The 20110-nt window shown below is 41.0% G+C and overlaps 2 protein-coding genes and 1 long non-coding RNA gene across 3 annotated transcripts; 2 read left to right on the forward strand and 1 right to left on the reverse strand.

The window, feature by feature from the left end:
* The first annotated feature begins 32 nt into the window (after positions 1-32).
* LOC134195178 (filamin-C-like) lies at positions 33-8981 on the forward strand. The gene is made up of 3 exons (XM_062664184.1): positions 33-100; positions 7308-7621; positions 8160-8981. The coding sequence occupies exons 1-3, from the start codon at positions 94-96 to the stop codon at positions 8730-8732; spliced, it is 894 nt and encodes a 297-aa protein (XP_062520168.1). The 5' UTR covers positions 33-93; the 3' UTR covers positions 8733-8981.
* Positions 8982-13250: 4269 nt separating this feature from the next.
* Positions 13251-15812, reverse strand: LOC134194803 (uncharacterized). Its single transcript, XR_009972248.1, has 2 exons — positions 14540-15812; positions 13251-14471 (listed from the first exon to the last, which is right to left on the reverse strand). It is a non-coding gene; the product is annotated as an uncharacterized LOC134194803 (long non-coding RNA).
* Positions 15813-15881: 69 nt separating this feature from the next.
* Positions 15882-18661, forward strand: LOC134194829 (uncharacterized). The gene is made up of 6 exons (XM_062663804.1): positions 15882-15934; positions 16395-16491; positions 16642-16718; positions 17067-17253; positions 17353-17830; positions 18109-18661. Exons 1-6 carry the CDS (start codon positions 15900-15902, stop codon positions 18456-18458), a joined length of 1224 nt encoding a protein of 407 aa, XP_062519788.1. The 5' UTR covers positions 15882-15899; the 3' UTR covers positions 18459-18661.
* The last annotated feature ends 1449 nt before the right edge of the window (positions 18662-20110 follow it).

Here is a 20110-nt window from a genome sequence, read left to right on the forward strand (position 1 = left end):
ACATAAGCTGTTGAAATCAAACGTGTACAAATTTCTATCCCGTATTATCGACATTGCACACCAATCGTCACGGCAAACACCGATCGCAGGAAGATGATTGGTAAGTATCAGGCATGTGTTGTTGTTGTGTTGGGGTTGCGACATGTTTATGTGCTATATATATAGTAGCATGGTAACCTAAAAGTGAATTGACACCAGTTTAGTGCATGTCAGTTGAAGACAGGAAACTTTCTTGTCGTTCAAGCAACTTTATAGCTGGAGTGCTGAGCGCGTGGGATTGTGTGGCATTCTGACAAAAATATTCCAGTTTCTCCAACCTGTCTTCATGGAACGCAGCTGTGTGTACTTAGCTAATAGATAATGTCTGGTTCATTGAAAACCTAAACGTTCTATCTTGTGCACTACAGTACACTGTACGTACTGTTCGAGTTAATGCCATCCATATGGTATGGCGTCTGTATGTTCATGGGGTAAATAATGAAGACTAAACATGGGTAAACAAACAAGCAGTTGAGGTGCTAGCACACAGTGAAGTAGGTGTCACATTGTTTCATAGGAGCAACGTGATGAGAGCAACGGAATTCTTGTGACAGCTGAGCACAATGTGTTCATAGATGGCATATAGGTCTACTTCATACTGAGTATTTTAATTGAACTGCTAGATCTTTGGCCTGGATGGCAAATTGTCGTGTAAAGGTTCTAGTGTTCTATTTCTAATGGAGAAAAGCGGTCATAATTATATGGGACAGGCTGCTATTAGCGTTCATTCTGTTTTTTGTCAAGTGCTACCTGGATGTTAAGAGTGTGCAGTGTGAGCTTCCTGAGGTGTCAGGTGTAAAACAGTGACTAAATGTTAATTTGTCTTCTGAGGACGTCAAATATGTGCATTAAACTATATGGGTTTACAGTACTACTTGCTGTGGCAATTTTCTTGTGTCATTTTTACTTCCTATTTGTTGCAAAAACTAATAGAACTGACCTCACACTTTGAAACAGACAAGAGGACTTATGGTTCTGGACCCATTATGGTTAGTTTGGATGAGTTGTGGAAAGGAGACACCTGATACAGCTAGTTTTACTAAAACATAGTAATGTTGTAGATGCCACAGAATGAGACTGGCAGCAATTCTGAACTAGTGAACAAAATGAGGAAATACAGTATGCAAGCACAGACTTCATCTAGTAGGACATAGTGTCGTGTACCTTGCTGATGCTGAAGTTGGATTCATTTCTATTTCAGCGTCAGCCTCAGCATCATATTATTATAAGAACCAGGTGTAAGGGTAAGGGAGAGAATTCAAATATGTAACATCACAAGAGGTTAATATAATGAAACGATTTGTTTTTTTGAAATCTGATGTGGACAGGAATGATAAAATGTACATCAAGTTTACCTATAGTCTTAAGTACACTGTTGGCATATCATTATGTGAAAGCTAGGTAAGCATAGATTGTTATAGATAAAGCGGAGGAACGCTGCATGTTAGAGGCGGATCCCGAGTAACAGAGGAGACATCAAATAGAGTTGAAGAGATTGGAGACCGAGAAGTTGGCATCAGCGGCGCACGTGTTTGTGAAGCCCGAGGTAGGTAACACAACAAAGTTACCGAAACTCCCTATGTTCCAAGATGGTAGGGACGAGCTCGATAGCTACTTGCAGAGGTTCGAGTGGTTTGCCACCACGAACAAATGGGAAGCTTATCAGTGGGCGCCCGCTTTAAGCACATTACTGACAGGCAGGACACTCGAGGTGTATTCGAGACAATCGAATGAGGCAGTGAATAATTACGCGCAACTTAAGGAAGCTCTACTGAAACGATATGATCTGACCGGGGACGGGTATAGGCTAAAATTCCCCGGAGTAGACCAAAATGTGAGGAAAGCCTGGAACAGTTTATCTTTTGTGTGAAAGAGTATTTGAAGAAGTGGATGGCTCTTTCACGAATGGCCGACACAAAGCTGAAGCCATAGGGACCTTTTTCATAAAGGAGCAATTCCTGAACTTGTGTCCTAGGGAATTGGCAACACTCTTGCGCGAGAGGACATTATTGGACCTCCACAAAATGGCCAGAGTAGCGGAAAGGTTCCTAATAGCACATCACATGCTGTTTCATACAACTTCTCATTTTGCACAAGGTGTTTGCGTGTAAGCTTCAAGGCTGGAAGAGGTGTTTCCACTGTAATAAAATAGGCCATGAGTCCAAGAATTGTTGGAGTAATTCTATTCAACTGATGGGAAATCTGCCGTGAGGGTCAGTGTGGCACTTTAGAGGTACAAAAGTGACCTGCCCAACAGTGTGTCGATTGAGGGGCGGTGAGCAGGATGTGAGCAGATGACACTGCATCGGCGAGACCTAAGCTGTGCTTAGGGAAAAGCGTGTCAGAGGTTGTTGACAGCAAAGAGGTCTCTGTTGTGCATGAAAACTGCAGCGGAGCCCACGACCATCACAATAAAAATGCTAGTGGTGAGAGGCAAAATCGGTTGCATGAGTGTGGATGTCCTCAGAGACACGGGATGTAGCGGCGTAATTGTGAAGCAGACATTCGTCGACAAAGGTGAATATCTAAACAAGCATGGGCACCTACAGATGGTACACAATAGTCTCAAGAAGGTATCGATAGCGAGGGTGGACTTTGATACGTCCTATTACACTGGTAGCGTAGAGGCATTATGTCTGCCAGATGCTTTGTACGACTTTATTATCAGAAACATTTGTGGAGCTAGAGCAGCAGACAATCCCGATTCTACATGGAACAAAGCTAGCATGATTACTACTAGGTCACAAACACGAAGAGGTGACACACTAGTGTCTTTGAGAGTTCCGACAATGGACACATGGAAATACGTTGATCGAGATGCGATGCGATGCGATTATGAGGCTGCAGCGTAATGATCCTTTAGTACAGAAGTATAGGCAGAGAGAGCGTCGAAGTTAAGGGTGATTAAAAGAGGTTCCCGTTCAAAGAGAAAAACGACATATAGCATTGTAGAGATTGCCCCGGCTAGGAAGCATTGTGTGGGCATGGTCATCTTTTTGCACGCTTAGAAAACAGTAAATAAAGACTAAAATGTCTCAAAATCAACGAAATGAAACGTTTGTACGTTGTGTGCTATATACTATTTTTGTTTTGGTTACTAATCATCTCACAACCTAGAAAACAGTTGCTAGCCTCGAAGGCCCATGCCCCAATTTGTTCTTCTTCTTTCTTCTTTTCGTCTATGGATCTCTTTTTGTACGTTATGTACGGCTGTGAAACTTGAGAAAACGCTTTAGAATTACCCGAACTCTATTCTTTTGGTGATTAGAAACTGAAAGTAACGTTATTAAGATTGTTTCTTTTAAGCAGATTTGATCCAACAACTGCCATCAATGCTGTTATTGCACAGTTTGGGCTCACGGAGCAGTTTCTGCGATTGATTGTTCATGGCAACCAGAGACAATGGACGAAGGGCCAATCAAATAGGCCAAATGTTTATAAAAGAGTTCATCACCAGAACTGTGTAATTCGACCATGTTTGCCATTGTCAGGTTTAGTCTGAGATTGTTTGCGATCGACGTCGCACACAGGAGCAAAATTGACAAGTTTTACATACACGTAACAGTTTATATGGGAACCCAACATTTGCAACGCATATTCCGTATGTATTAATCTTTGGCTTTGACTGCTACTAAACCAAGTTCTATTCCAACTGTCATTGCACGTTCACATACACTAAATTATACCAGCACAAAGGTAATTACACTAGACTGCATTGAGTAGAATGTAGAAGCAGATGCATGCATTCGTCTGGACTGCAGCTATAGATATGTATACGTATCATGACAGTTCTGGATGACACCTCTGGATGACAGCTCTACCATCACCACCACCACCATCATCACCACTACCACCACGCCACTATCATAAATCATCGTCATCATCGTTAGTATTAATTTAATTTAATTATAATCCTTTGCACTAGAATAAAAAATTATATAAACTAGAATTAAAAATATTTTTTCCAATTTTTACCGCTCCTCTCTCCCTACATTGTTTATGTGGGTTGGTAAAACTGTATGACGTCATTGCTACTATGTCAAACTTGTTTCTATTGTTTTTTGGCAATCTGTACATTTCTTTCTATTTTTAAAAAGTGTTTTTAATTATAGTAGGATATGTAAGCACCCCAAGGTTAGTCAGGGGAGATCAATCAGACAGCTCATACAGTCATGTAGTTCCGAAGAGTCTGCGCCGACAAGTAATGCAGCTTGCACACGACTCGTTGATTGGAGGTCATCTGGTAGTAAAGAAGACTACTAGCAGAATTCTAAATGGCTTCTACAGTGCTAGGGATTCGGGCAGACATATCACGGTTTTGTCGATCTTGTAACACCTGTCAGAGGACTTTGCTGAGGGGAAAGGTGAGTAAGGTGCCTTTGGGGTAAATGCCACTAAAGACATGCTGTTTAAACGAGTGGCAGTTGACATTGTTGGGCCGTTGAATCCACCAAGTGAACAAGGACATAGATACATCTTGACCCTCGTAGATTACACACATTATCTGGAAGAGGTTGCACTGAGAACCATCACCACCGAAGCTGTCGCTGAAGTACTGGTTGATAGTTATAGTAGGCTCGGAGTTTCGGAAGAAGTCCTGAACAATTTGGGAAACAATTTGTGTCGGAATGTATGAAGGGGGTATCCAGGCTCCTCAACATTAAAGAAGTAACGATAACGCCGTATCACCCAGCATGTAATGGACTCGTAGAAAAATTCAACGGTACTTTGAAGGGTATGGTCAGATGTCTGTGCATGGAGCAACCGCAGCAATGTCATTGATACTTGAATGCCCTATTATTCGCGTATAGAGACGTGTCTCAGGAGTCGTCAGGATATTTGCCGTCTGAGCTCTTGTACAGCAGAGCGGTCCGAGGCTTGATGCAGATTTTGCGACATCTATGGACAAAAGATGACACCAATAAGGAAGTTAAGAACAGTTATCAGCACGTCTTCAAACTGAGGGAGAGGATTGAGGAAACATTGGAAATCGCAAGGCAAAGAGTTGGCGAAAGTGCAACGCAAGTACAAAACCTACTATGGCAGTAGGTCTAAGGAGAGGAGACTACACGTCAGAGAAGGGTCCTAGTGCTGTTACCCACAGATAGCAACAAGCTATTGATGAAGTGGGAAGACCGTATGTGATTGAGGCTGTAACGGGCGATTACGATTATAGAGTAAGAGTGAACGGCAGTCCGTGGACGTACCAGGTAAACTTGCTGAAGAAGTTCTACGAGAGGGAGGATAAACGGGATGAGGCACTAGGAGAGCACAGGATCGGAGGACCCGTCCTTGAGCTTGTGGGAAGCAGGCAGTAGTATGGGAGAGGTGGTGGATGACGACGACCTCTTGTATTTGGGTGCGTGTCGGGCCGCCACTGAAAGCGTTGACTACGAGAGGTTTGGGAAACAGTTGTTTCCAGAACAAGAATGGCAGGCCAGGCAACTGCTTTATGATTTCAGCGACACATTCATCAACTTGCCGGGGACGACAGAATTGGTTCGATTCGATGTCTGCCATACACTATTCCTTGTGCAGTCGGAGAGACCCTACAGAAGGACATAGCGAGCATGATAGAGATGGGAGTGATTAATAGATCGGCATCACTGCACGCATTCCTCGTCGTAATAGTGAGAAAGAAAGATGGGAGCAATAGAATTTGCGTGGACTATCGAAAGCTGAACAAAGTGACAGTGAGTGATTTGGAGCCGATGACGCTGATGACAGAGCTGACCCAGCGACTTATCGGTGATAGGTACTTTACGAACTTGGACCTCAGCAAAGATTATCGGCAGATACCGGTAGCCCCAGAAGATATTTCAAAGATGGCATTTGTAATCCCAGATGGGCAGTACGAGTTCCTGAAGATGCCAATCGGAATGATGAACTCGGGAGTGACTCTAGTGAGATGCATGCGGACTGTATTAGCGGACTTGAGCAACTTGGAGTTCTACATGGACAATGTCTTGATACACTCACAGGATTGGACGGATCATGTGATGATGGCAAGCGAAGTCCTCAGACAGTTAGCCGAAGCCAACCTCAGTTCGACCATCTAAATCTATAATTGAGACTGACAAGGTTGAGTTGTTGGCGCAAGAAGTGTGTCATAACACAAAGACCCCACTGCTAAGTGGTGTAGAGAAGGTTAGAGCGGCACAGAGACCTATGACGAAGAGAAATGTGCTTTTGTTTCTTGGATTGACAGGGTTTTATCGTGACCACATACCTCATTACACCACTCTGCATTTACCAGACCACGACAAGCCTTTTATTCTCAGAACGGATGCGTCAGACGAAGGAATTGGAGTGATCATTCTGCAAGAGCATGACGGTCAATTGTATTCTGTATTGTTTGCAAGCAAGAAATTGTTAGATTGAGAAAAGATATTCAATGATTGAGAAAGAATGCCTTGCCATAATTTGGAGTGTGTGGAAGTTTGCTGTGTTTCTATATGGGAAGCGATTTGTGTTGCAGACCGACCACCAGTCCCTATTGTACCTGCAAAGGGCGAAATTCGTAAACGACAAAGTCAGGAAATGGGCGCTGTTTTTCACAAAATCACCAATTCAAGATAGATGTGCTAAAGGATGAAGAGAATAGAGGAGCTGACTTCTTGAGTCATATGATGTAAGTATAGTGTGATTTGTGTTTGGACAAAATTGCTTTGCAATTTCTACTGAAGGAGGGGTGTGTGTTACAAATCACTTGAGTGGGAGGGGTTATTGGGGAGTTGTGATGGGGTAATGAAATTACACAGCCACATGACAGATGGGATGACTGAAGACCGGCGTTTTGACTGGAGACTGGCACTTGACAAACTGGAGAGAGCTGAAGGACGTAGAGTCAAGTCCAGGAGAGAGTTGAGAGGCGCTGGTGTCGGGGGAAGTGCAGAGACACAGAAGAAGATGCAGGAAGCCGTGAGAACTCTAGCAAGGGTCGTGTAATTAGTGGTGTAGATTACTGATAATCTGTAGCGAAGCACTTACGTCTTGAGTTAACCCAACTATAATTCGTAACTTGCTCACCATAACGTAACAGTTATGTTTATTATTGGTGTAAAGCAAACTTTGTGAAAGTGTCATACATACAGTGACATTTATAAAGAGACTTTGTACATTTGGTTTTTGGTAATGTTTTGCAGTTTAGATCAACACTAATCAAAATGTCTTCTAATAGACAGCATTTGTTTTATTATTGTATTTATTCACCCCTCTATATATATGGTTATGTGTTTATGTGTTTGTGTGTGAGTGTGTGTGTGTAGATCTTGGTGATATTGACGCTTGTGGTTCTGGTCTTTCTTCTGGGACTGTCAGCAGTAACAACCAGTTCAAAGTTGTCAATGCTACTGAGATAGCTGTTGATATCACAGGACCAAGTCGTGCAGATATCTTTATTGATGCTCTTCCCCCTTCAAGTGATGAGACAGGCTTTCATATTGAATACAAAGTGACTGCACCGGGTGAGTATCTCATATCTATCAATGACAAGGGTGTGCCAATACCCGGAAGTCCATTCAAGACTATTATACATGACAGCAGTGCAGGAGGGAAGAAGCGCAGTGGAGATCATACAAGAGTGAGTCATTTTGAACATGAAAATTATCTTTTGCCTAGTTTGCTAGTTTATTAGTACATTTTGCCACAACATGGTGTGTTATAGTAAGGCTGACAATTTAAAGTACAGTTTACTTGTGTAATTGAACTTGTGATGTGTATGATATATATGTTAACATAATAATATGATATTATACCAATATCTCTTTCTGTGTGTCTGCCTGTTTGGGTGTCTATCTACAGTATGTCTACAGACTCTATCTACAGTCTGTCTACCTCTGTCATGTGGCTACCCTAATGGTTTGCACTTGACTCATGCATCGATAGCATGCATACACATACTCAAAGCTTTAATTTGTTTGCTAAAATAAGCCACACTGTTATCACAACATGTTTTGATGTGGTATTATTGCTTGACAAACTGGCTGTGCTATCAGCAATTGTTGTTAATCACTCCTTACTTGAAAATTAGTTTTTGGGTCTGCATGCAGTGCTTTGGTAAATACATTGAGGTTACGTGACTAAGAAGTTACAGAATACGTCTTGTGTGCTTGTTATAGGTGAAAGTTGTTGGGCCTGGCATGGTGACTGGTATTGTTGGCAAGCCATCTCGATTCTACGTTGATTGTCAACATGCAGGAGGTGGAGGCAAACTCAACATGCGATTGGTTGGTCCTGCAAAAGCCCAGCTACGTGAAGTAGAACCTGGGTATGGATTTGAGTATATCTCAGCTGCTCCAGGAAAGCATCTCCTGTACATCACATTCAATGATCAACCTATTCCAAACAGTCCATTTGCTGTAAACATCAAAGAAGATGCTGATCGTCGTGAACCGTATGGATATCCTTCAAAGGTGGCTTTAGATGGAGACGCTCTGTATGGTGGATCAATTAGCAAACCTGTATGGTTTGACGTGCTGATGTCCGAAGCTGGGGCTGGAGAATTAAAAGTGAATGTGACTGGGCCAGATCGAGGGGCTATTCGTGATGGCACAGTAAGCATAACCAATGACCCTCGCAATTGTTCTGCTCGTGTCACATTTGAACCTCTGAGGAGTGGCAGCTACAAAGTGGAAGTGAAGTTTGCAAATGAGAATGTTCCTAGGAGTCCTTTTGTAGTATTTGTCAATTAATGTTACACTGCTGACTCAAAGAGGTACTGAACAGCTATGGAAGATTAAGTAAGGTTTTAATCCATGTGGCTGCTATCCGGTTCTACATTTAAATAACTGCACGCACTGCAGAACTTTTTACGAATTTGGACATAATGTGATGTGATGAGATTGGTTGTTGAAGTTTTCTGCAGATTTCGTGCTTTTCTGGATTAAATGTTCTGTATTTGCAATAGTACTAACGTTAACTGAAATGCAGGTTTATCTTTACTTGCTGTTCAACATGACTTCCAACACAAACTGCTCCTGGCTTTATTGTCCTGTTTGTTGGATCCACGCCGTCAACTTGAATGCATGCTTGTAGAACACATGCACAATAGAAGTTGATATTTCTAGCTGTTGCACCATCTATGCCCATGATGGCTGTTGCAATTAAATGCATTTGTTATAAATAGGTATTGCAACTTGACAAATCTGTGTTTCCAATGGTAACCCATAATTATAAGCATTCAACAGAACCAACATTCTCTTGTCTGTGTATGATACATGTCTTTTACTTCTCTGTCCAAGACAAGCAGTGACATGATAGCAAGAATGAAGATGCCAGGTACTACCTGCTAGCAAAATTGAAAAAGACCTTACATGCAGTCAGTGATATATCTGCCTCTTAAAAATGGTGGAAATGTAGCGAGCCTATATATGCATACACTGCGTACCGTTCTGGGTCTCAGATAACTACTATAAGTACCAGCAGCAATAAACAAGTCTACAATACAAGTCTAACCATGTTTGGACTACTAAATTCATGTGATCAACAACAAACATTAAAACAATTTCTGATTTAATCCATCTTTATAGAGTTTGCTGTATCATGCAAAGTATACTGATTTCTATTTCTATAGATACTGTGTTGGAGAATGAAATCAGATATTTGTTTTTCAGTGCAGTCATGTTCACCTTGTCTTGTCCAATGACACATTCACTTCAAGACAATAGCAACGTTCATCTACAGTTATAATATATACTTACATATCTATCAATATAATAATCTACAAGATACAAAAACATTATAATTGTATTTTAGTAGGAATGGCTACACGAATCAGCAAAAGCAAACAAACAAGTGTGGATTGTTCATTGAGGATGTCATATGACCAACTCACCATTGCAGAAAATTGTATCACAGTGTGGGTTAGTCATATGGCACCCTCAATTTGGTACACTATTGAACAATCCACACTTGTTTGTTTGCTTTTTGCTGGTTTTTGTAGCCATTCTTACTAAAATACATTTATAATGATTTTGTATCTTGTTCATTCACTTTTACATGAATAATTATTAACAGGACCCGTAGAAAGACCATATGCATGCAACCTAGGGATTTCTAGGTGACTAATATATATATATATATATATATATATATATATATATATATATATATATATATATATATATATATATATATATAGTTACATATCTGTCTATCTAATGAATCATACAGTGCTGTACACATGAAATGACAGATTGTGTTACTGTTTGATCATAATTCTACTCTAGGTTAGAGGTGTTGACATGTTAACTGAGTCTGACCCGGAAGCTTAGTCAACTGTGGAGAGTATTGGCGTTTTCTTTGGCCGTGCATGGGCAAGCAAGTTGAAAACCTTGATGGGTTCACTAGTCATTAATTACATCATAATAAACAGAATCCAAGAACTGTACTGAACACAAGGTAGTTTCCTACAACTAGAAACGAGACCTAGATAAAAGAAATTGCTAGCAATTTCTTTCATCTAGGTCGAGTTTCTAGTATATATAGAAGACACTCATGCAGTGTATGAAGCGTTCATTCAATTCTCTATTTTGGTCTTGGAAATTAGGTTATAAGAACAGACCTGCCAACCTAGCTAGCAGTGTCAAAATGCGTGAGTTTGTAGTAAAAAATGCGGGAGAATGCGAGAGTTTAAGTGTTTTGAACACGCCTACGATAGCATTAATATCAATAAATTTATATCGTAATAAGTAGTAAAAATATATATAAATAATATCTAATCATCAAAATTTAAGTATTTGCATGCCCGGTTGGAGTAGAAGCCATTATTAATTTAATTATAGTTCAACAAATGTATAACAGATTGATTACTGTGCCTAATTAGCGACACACAACATCACACACCAATTACTAAATATAATAGTTAATTAAACACAGAACTTGTGCTGTACGTACTACTGCCTGTTATAAAAATCCAAGAACAAAGTACATGCACATTCTCGTGGCTAGTTGGGATGTTCTGGATTCTATTTTCTTGTGGCCTTTTTCCATCGCTTTTCCAGCAATACATTGATAATCAGGTAGCCAGCGCCTCCCTCTTTTCCACTTCTGACCGACTCCTCATTCTATGTCGGTACACGTATTTTGACTAAGTATGTTATGAAAGAGCCGGATGAAGAGAGGGGCTGGCACATAGAAATTGATATTGGGATACCAAGTATGTACGTACACATGCATGTACTAAAACTGTAGGGTACAGGTACAGTACTGTGCACAGAACAGGTACGCCCATCATTTTGGTCACACCCACCAATGGTCAGAATGCGGGAGATTTGATGCCAAATGCGGGTAGGCGGGAGAAGGGTCCCAAATGTGGGAGTCTCCCGCTCAATGCGGGAAAGTTGACAGCTCTGTAAGAAAATGATCTGCAATAACTGCTAATTGCCGATCGCAGCGAGGCTTCTAATCCGGGTCACACGACAGAAATGGGCGTGGTCCTATATAGTCTCCATCGAGCTTCTGGTATATATATATATATATATATATATATATATATATATATATATATATATATTGTGGTCGTGGGGAGGAGAAATTTGAGATTTGTGTACACACACACACACACACACACACACACACACACACACACACACACACACACACACACACACACACACACACACACACACACACACACACACACACACACACACACACACACACACACACACACACACACACTATATGTGTGTGTGTGTGTGTGTGTGTGTGTGTGTGTGTGTGTGTGTGTGTGTGTGTGTGTGTGTGTGTGTGTGTGTGTGTGTGTGTGTGTGTGTGTATAGTGTGTGTGTGTGTGTGTGTGTGTGTGTGTGTGTGTGTGTGTGTGTGTGTGTGTGTGTGTGTGTGTGTGTGTACACAAATCTCAAATTTCTCCTCCCCACGACCACGTTTCATGATAGGACCTACCCTAACAAACCGTTTACGTGTCCGACTACAGATGAGTCTAAGAACGTTCGTGTAAGTAACCAAATGGCGGAGAAAACGCTTCATGAAGTTCCGTTGCCCATCCTTTTGTATTGTAGCTAGGAACTCTGTGTACGTGACAACCAAGAAACACCTTTCAGGAGTTGAATGCCACCTACAGTCAACTATTCACACGTCCCATACAATCAATCCTTTACTACACTGTGCTGCATCTAACATTGTTGATAGTCAGTGTTTGCTGATATCAATTTCTATATGTCAGTAAATAACATACCACCGTCGTTACAACGGAACTGAGTGAATACCTAGACTGTACATTTCAATTGTCTTGATCCCGATCGCAAAACGACGACTACCTATACCAGGCCTTTAAACGTAATCTAGACTACTAGGAAGTTTGCATTTTTACTTCCATGACAGCTAGGGTTTCAACAAATACGTATTGTCTAGCTAGGACTTGGCGTTTCAGTAGACGGTCTGAAAACTCCGTTGAACGTGTTACTCACGAACGTGAGGCGCCTACGGATACTGTACAACTAGTTAATTAAAGGCGTGTCGATTGTCATGTGTACAGTATAGGCGAGACAATTAATGCCAGGTGTACAGGGACTATTTGGTCGCGGGGAACCAAATAGGAGCGAGATAATTGTCCGCGACCAAATAGTCCCACGACCAAAGTCACTGTACACCAGGTATTCTTCGATCGGCCGCAAACAAGTTACAACAACAAACCTCAAGTTTAGACGTCGGTGTTTTGAGTGTGGAGATTGAGATAGCTAAGGCACAGGAAGTCTGAATATCCTGCTAATTAAAGATCAGCAGAAGGACCGCGGCGTCGATCGAGCAGTAACGCAGATTGAAGGCGGAGATAAACATCGAAGAGAAAGCCCTAGCTATTACTTCTGCAGGTATACAGAGTCTGGGACAAGGCAAGTCGGACCGGGTGAGAATGTGCACATTGGCTTGTTTTGAGGACTCCCTATCTAATTTTGAAGGCAGAGATTGGCAGATTGAGTCAGTCTAGGATTGTCTTGTGAATCGTACAGAAGCCTCAGTTTTACTTGTTCCAGCTGATATGTTGCCAAAGGAATTGTCAGTGCATGCAGCCTACAGGCAAGAATTAAGCTGAGATCAGTGACTGCATGGTCAGGCCTAGGAGATAGATGTACGTGTCTGCATGAATCGAGAGATGAAGCTGCATGTCTGCAGCTACTAGAAATAGGGCTATGAGCCATATAAAAAACAACTAAGACATAAGAAAGCGAACAGACTACAAATACACCAGCTACAGACAGCACAAACTACAATATATCTACACCATTCCTACATGCAACTTTTTATCTACAGTTAATATAAATATACTTCTTACTACATTAATTAACCGACTGTCCTGCTCTTTGTAAATATTTTAGCTTCATGTCCTTAGCCCTTGTCATAGCTTCTTGAAAACCATCCTTCAGTCAATTATGAACTGATTCACACTTCCTCATCGCAAGCCCTCGTCTGACACCCTTTGAAATGCTTGATTAATTAACCATGTATGATACATCAGATCTGTCATAATCCCACAGATGAGAGCCAAATGACAGTGCCGGAAAGAGTTTTAGCCATGCTTTGTCAGATCTACACATCACCAATTTGTCCCAGAACCGCATTCACCGCTCCAAAGAATTTTCTAATTCTGGCCTCTACCATATGTTGAGGTTGTAGAAATGAATCCATACTCACGCCTAAGTGTGATATGTTTGATTTGAATGGAACAATGCAACCATCAACTGGGGATCAAAATGTGAGATCTTCCGATTCCTGACGAACAAAGTTACAAAGCTTTCCTTGCTGTTCAACAGCAATCCCTTCTCAGTTGCAAATGACGTACACACGTGTCAAGCATCCCCTGTGTTTCCTTCACAGCAGGGAAAATCAAAGTTACATCATCAGCCTAAGCCGGGCAGCCAACAAATGCAGGACCTACCCTAGCACCATATCCACAATTCTTTAGGCTTATCAGTAAATTTTCAATATACATATTAAAGAAGGGCGGAGAAAGAACATTTCGTTGTCGGACACCGTTACCAACAGTAAACTTGTCTGACAGTTGGGTTTTCCACTTGACTTGCATGGTCTGTTTCACCATACCGACAACAGCCTTACAACATACACTGGCACTCCCATTTCCAATAACTTGATAAAAAGATTGTAGTACGGCACTCTATCATAGGCTTTAGATAAATCCAGAGCTCATACAAAAACCTTAGCATTTCCCCTCTTCAGATAATAGTCGACCCCACTTCTAAGCACAAATGAGAAATCTGCACAACTGCGTTTATGCTTGAAACCAAATTGTTGCTCCCTAGAACTAGTTACTAACAAGCTCTCTATCCAATCCAACAAAAATAACTCTAATACCGTAGATAGCACTGAAGATACAGCAACGCCTCAATAGTTATTCACGTCCGTAATATCTCCACATCTATCTTTGATGATAGAGACTATGACCAACGAAGTACCTGATGTGGCACAAACGAGTGTCTGAGAAACATTGTAAAAGCAATACTCAGATATAAAGAAAGCATACCTCTACCTTAATTAATATGCTCCGGTTGGATACCACATAAACCTGTCGCCTTTTGCATCTTAAAGATGCAGGGTCACGGTCAAACATGTGCACTGCATCCCTTTGAAAAGGGTACACTTTTTCAAACACTCAGTAACCGTGAGGACTTAGACGCTCTCTAATTTGCACTGAAGGCAAAGCAGTCTGAAGCCTCTGTATAGCCTGAATTAGAACGATCAAGACGTTGCAGTATGAGATTGCGTTAGACCGTGACTCTGGTAGCGAAATTCTAGGCTTTCTAGATGTACTTTTCAAAATTCTTCTTCTAAAACCTCAAACTGAGGTTGCTACACTGCAGTTTTGGTAAAATTCGACAAGCATCCTTGTACTTAGAGCCAGATCGGAGTTCCTTACACTCTGGACGTGACCAGAAAGCACAGGTCACCTTCCGGTATGTTGCATCTGCCTTGGTCACGTCTTTCTCTCACTGAGTCTCAGAGTAACCATAGGCACTCAGTTCACAGTGAGCACCGAAAATTTGTATTGTTTAAAGCCTACGCTGCTGCCATGCTCGTCACTCAACACCTAAATAGCCAGTTCGCAATACTTTCATCTATTGACCCTTGCGAATGCGCAACATATTTACAGCATTTGAAGAGCTTACTGGTGATCGAAACTGATTTTGCCAGAACACTTGAACAGATGTTAAGTATAATTGCTACGCGCAAAAGCTACCTCACTTAAAATCGGCTTGAAATCAAGTGCGCATGTTCGACGGTGACCCTACACCTTTAAGATGCCGGACAGCTCTACAACCTCAACAAGTTTGATATCAACACACCGCCATGAAGATTGGGTCCACCCATTTGCTTTCGTATCACCGTTTCAAACTTCATTCGCTCTTTTTTCTCCTCTGAGAAGGCTCACTATTAGCCACAGCAGCAAAATGCTCTCTCCAATGACACAGAATATCCCTGTCAGAACTGGTTTGACCAATCCTTGTAGAGGATCTCTGAGTGTAATTTGGCCTTAATTAAAGGTATCTCTTTCTTCAGTCTACCCCAATAATGATCATGATGATTCATGTTCATATATATGTATACTCGCCAAACGTCGGTTTTCTGTTTCCTCCAACTCTGTTTCTGTCGAGTTGGTATTTCCGTCGAGTAGGTCGTTCGCCACTTCCGGTAAGACGACTACTGTAACTCTCGCTCCGCCTAGGGTTAATGAAACACGAGAACTAAAAGCCTAGTACAAGATAGACAGATTGACCGGAGGTGAATAATTACACAGCTCAAGCCAAAGGGCGTAATCGAGTATACGGGCGTAATAGAGTATACGGGCGTAATAGAGTATACGGGAGTTTACACTTTCTGAAAACATGGTTGGCGTTCGCGTTCTGACTTTGAATTGTTGGTGAGAACATTGTAATGAAGGAAACTCAATTAACGTTGGACTGTCCACGACTCAATATCTCAATTTGCAAGAAACGTTAACTGACTGGATTGAAATACCAGTTGATTGTAGCTGGAACCTTTGCCTAGTAGTAAAACCGTGTTCTAAGTGCTACAGTACCATATCACTGTACCCTTGGTATTCTAATTACAGCAGCAATTAACTAACTAAATATATCAGCTAGAGCTTCTTTCATTGTGGAATGGGAACTGTAGTAAATTATTGTACTGTACTTCTATATAGTTGTTATTAATAACTTAGAAATCTCTGTAACAGCTAGCAGTCTAGCTTATACTTAGGTTTTATTGCTAGGTCTTGTGTTGTCAGTTGCAAGTGGTTAATTAAAGAATAAACTAAGCTGTAGGCTAGCTGTATCTGCTCGTACAGTGAGTATAATGATGTTGTAGTGACTTGTTTGTAGGGGTATTCTGTATATTTCCAAGCATCGTGCAAGTCGTTTCCAACACATTGCCGAACACATTGCTGCAGGAAGTCATGATCTAGTTGCTCTACAAGAGGTACAGGTCAAACAAATGCAGTATTAATATACTAAAATTTATTTGACTGAGTACATTCAATGTATCAAAACAAGTAAAATATGTCTATATACTATATATACTGGGCTAAAACTGTAAATAGACAGTTTGTATATTGTATACTGCACGTAGGTTTGGTGTAAGCAAGACTATCATTATGTGAAGGAGCATATATCATCAGTTTTGCCATACTCACAGTACTTCTCGAGGTGAGAACTTGGCCTCAGTATAAACAGGTGGCAGCCAGCAAGACAATTAATTTGCAAGATTTTCAGGAGGATTTCAAGGAATTAACTCTTAGTAGCATGAAGTCCCTTAGACTTAATTGAATAAATTAAGTCTAGGTACCATTGATGTATGTGCATTGTGCAATTGGTTTTAGTATGCAAACAGAAAGATAAATACACAGAGAGACACACACACAACAGACAGCTAGGTTTACCAATCAACAAACAAATGTACGGAACTTCTAACCTCAACTGACGGTGAACATACAACTAGCTAAATGACTATCTAGGCATATTGTCTATCGCATATTCAAATACATTTTTTTCTAGTGGTGTTATAGGCAGTGGCCTCTGTATGTTTTCTCGCTGGCCAATTGAAGAAATAGCTTACGAGCCTTTCCAACTTCATGGAATCCCATACAAGGTTTGGGAAGGAGATTGGTTCGGTGGGAAAGGTGTGGCAATGTGTGTGATCCTCCATCCTCGACATGGTCCACTTCATTTCTTTACAACCCATGTATGTATATGCTTTCTGCTAGTATAGCCAATCAGATGTGTCTGTTCGACTGCACTGCCCACTGTTACGTCTGTGTAACAAAGGTTTTCTGTTCTCCAGATGGTAGCTGAGTATTCCCATGGTAAAATCAACTCCAACCAGTCTTGTCGCATTTCTCAGGCTTTCCAGGTGGTCAGATTTATTCGTCGTTACAAGCCTCGTTTCGCTATCGTCAGTGGTGATTTCAATGCACAACCTGAATCACCATCATACAACTTACTAACTTCGTATGGCCAACTTACCGACTCTTGGCTTACAGTCGGTGGCTCAGATGTAGGACCTACAGCAGGGCATACATGTAATCTACCTGACAATGTATACACAGAGAAGCAGTCCAGAGCAAAGCGGATTGACTACATATTCTATAGCTCAGACAACATGCAGCCAGTCAAGTTGCAGTGTCAGTCCTGTGTAGTGATGTTGGAACAAGTTCCACATGCAAAGCTATGCTACTCTGATCACAGTGGAGTGGCTGCCGATTTTGAATTTATTCAAATAGAAAATGGAGATTGCAGTGAAGATGAGAAGGCAGTCAAAGGTCAGCTTGCATGTTAGACTCTCTGTTGTCCACTTGTGTAAGGATGGGTTAAGCACCAATAGTGGCCAGTAAAATTAATACTATTATATATACATGCATCAGCTAAAACCATAATGGTGTGTGTGTGTGTGTGTGTGTGTGTGTGTGTGTGTGTGTGTGTGTGTGTGTGTGTGTGTGTGTGTGTGTGTGTGTGTGTGTGTGTGTGTGTGTGTGTGTGTGTGTGTGTGGTATGTGTGCGTGCATACTGTACCTTCTCTTAATAATTAACTCATGTTTAGCCCCAATGGATACTTTGATTGTTGCTGAGCAGTTGACATCAATGGGGATACAAACAGCACACAATCGACGCCAGCAGCAGATGGTTGGGTTTCTCTTCTTCATCTCCATGTGGTTCACTCTCATTGCTTTTAGCTGGTTGCCTGTTATTCTATCAGTGATCAGCTTCAACCCTGTAAATGTGGGACTTACATCCCCATTAGTTGGCATACTGCAAAGTATTGCAGCTGCTCTTGCTACTCTGTTTGCTCTGTTTGGTTTCATTGTTACTCAAATTGAAATCTACAAGATGAATCAGCTCCATCAGGAGATAAAGCTTCTTTGTGACATACATGTAAACAGTCAGAAATAATTGTTACAACTTGAAGTAGATTGTGAGTGACTAGAAATCGGCTGAATGAATCGATCTTGTCATACACGTACACTAGTCGGCAAGTGCAGTATGATGCACGTGTTATATGTAGTTATATTGCTGACAATAGACAAGCTATAAAATGAAAGCAAGTAGAAAAGGAACGTCAACAAATTAAAACTGCTTTCATCATGATGGACTACACTGAAGTGATGGCTCTTAGCACTACACTCAAAACTGTATCACAACAGACCTGTGCCAGGTCTGTGTGTACATCAGTTCTTTCCTTGCGGATATATATATATATATATATATATATATATATATATATATATATATATATATATGTAGCAGCAAGCACCAGTTCTACTTTGGTAAAGTTATAGTTAATTGTGCACAGTCATGTCTTCAATCTGCAGAGCAATTTGAAACTACTGTATCCAGCAATTTGCTATATGACTAACACTTTATCATCAACTTGAGAGCATTCAGTGTTTCCAAATTTATAATTAAGCATGCTCGTAACAACGAGTGAACAGCACAAGGTTATCAAAAGACATGCATGTGCATTGCAACAACGGATTTTGATCCAGACATATACTTTCTGTAATGGCCCCATTAATATTACAGCCATGGCTTCAGCAGTGATCCATTATTGTTCTTGAAGAAGTGGACTTAAAGCTGTGTCTATAGTACATCCTTAGTGGACATTAACGTTGTATCATTTAAAGTCCAAATTTAGTTGCTCCCTGTTGTGTTCACGTCGTTTCATTAACCAGTATTTTGACTAACTAGACTTACCAATTAGGCCTTTTACACTTGTATCTGTGTCAGTGAAATCAGACGTTCAAGTTAAAGTCGGCGCAGTGAGTTGAAAACTATCCATACGTAGCAAGCCTTCCACTTTTCATGTGCCAACAGATGAAAGAAAAGAACAAGAAAGGTATGCTCGGTAAATACTCAACTGAATTAATTAGCATTTTCAAAATTTCAGCACAGTAATCAACAGTGCTGCCTATCATGGAATGACAAGCGCATTGACACGTGTAGAGCACCACAAGCTTGTTAAAGACTCTAGTTGATTGAACACACAGACAGAGCTTCCACCCCTATTAGCAACCTGCTAAGATTTTTAAGTTCACCAGCACATGCAATCTACAGTCGAATTGGGCTCTGCTGCATACAACAGGAATGGCACTGTTTTCCACGTGTATGTCATGTTTTACGTGCATGTGGTCAAAGTAACGTCTCCCAAGCCACCGCTTACAGATGATCATTGCGCTAAGGAGTGTTGACACCCCACCGCCCATCCAAGTCAAATTTGCATTCTGAAAAACTGTACATTTCCTAAGAGCCCCTTACAGGTAAATTACTGAATACTTCACAGGCACAAAATTGTGCCCAAGTATTGTTAAAGATTTCATTGCACGTCACCATAAACATATGTGTATTAACTTAATGTTTCTGTCCAAAGTTTGTAAATTCTTCAATTTAGCCTTCCTGGCTGATCACGTTGGCAAAGTGTGTTCATCTCAGAACATCAGAACGTACATCAAGTACAACTGCCTCTTGGTTGTTCTTTTACAGCACCAGATGCAGATGTAACCTTTCTGGTTTACATGCAACTGATTTCTGAAAGTCTAGCGGAAAAC

The sequence above is a fragment of the Corticium candelabrum genome, chromosome 19 (genome assembly GCF_963422355.1).
Source record: "Corticium candelabrum chromosome 19, ooCorCand1.1, whole genome shotgun sequence".
In the NCBI taxonomy this organism is placed as follows: domain Eukaryota; kingdom Metazoa; phylum Porifera; class Homoscleromorpha; order Homosclerophorida; family Plakinidae; genus Corticium; species Corticium candelabrum.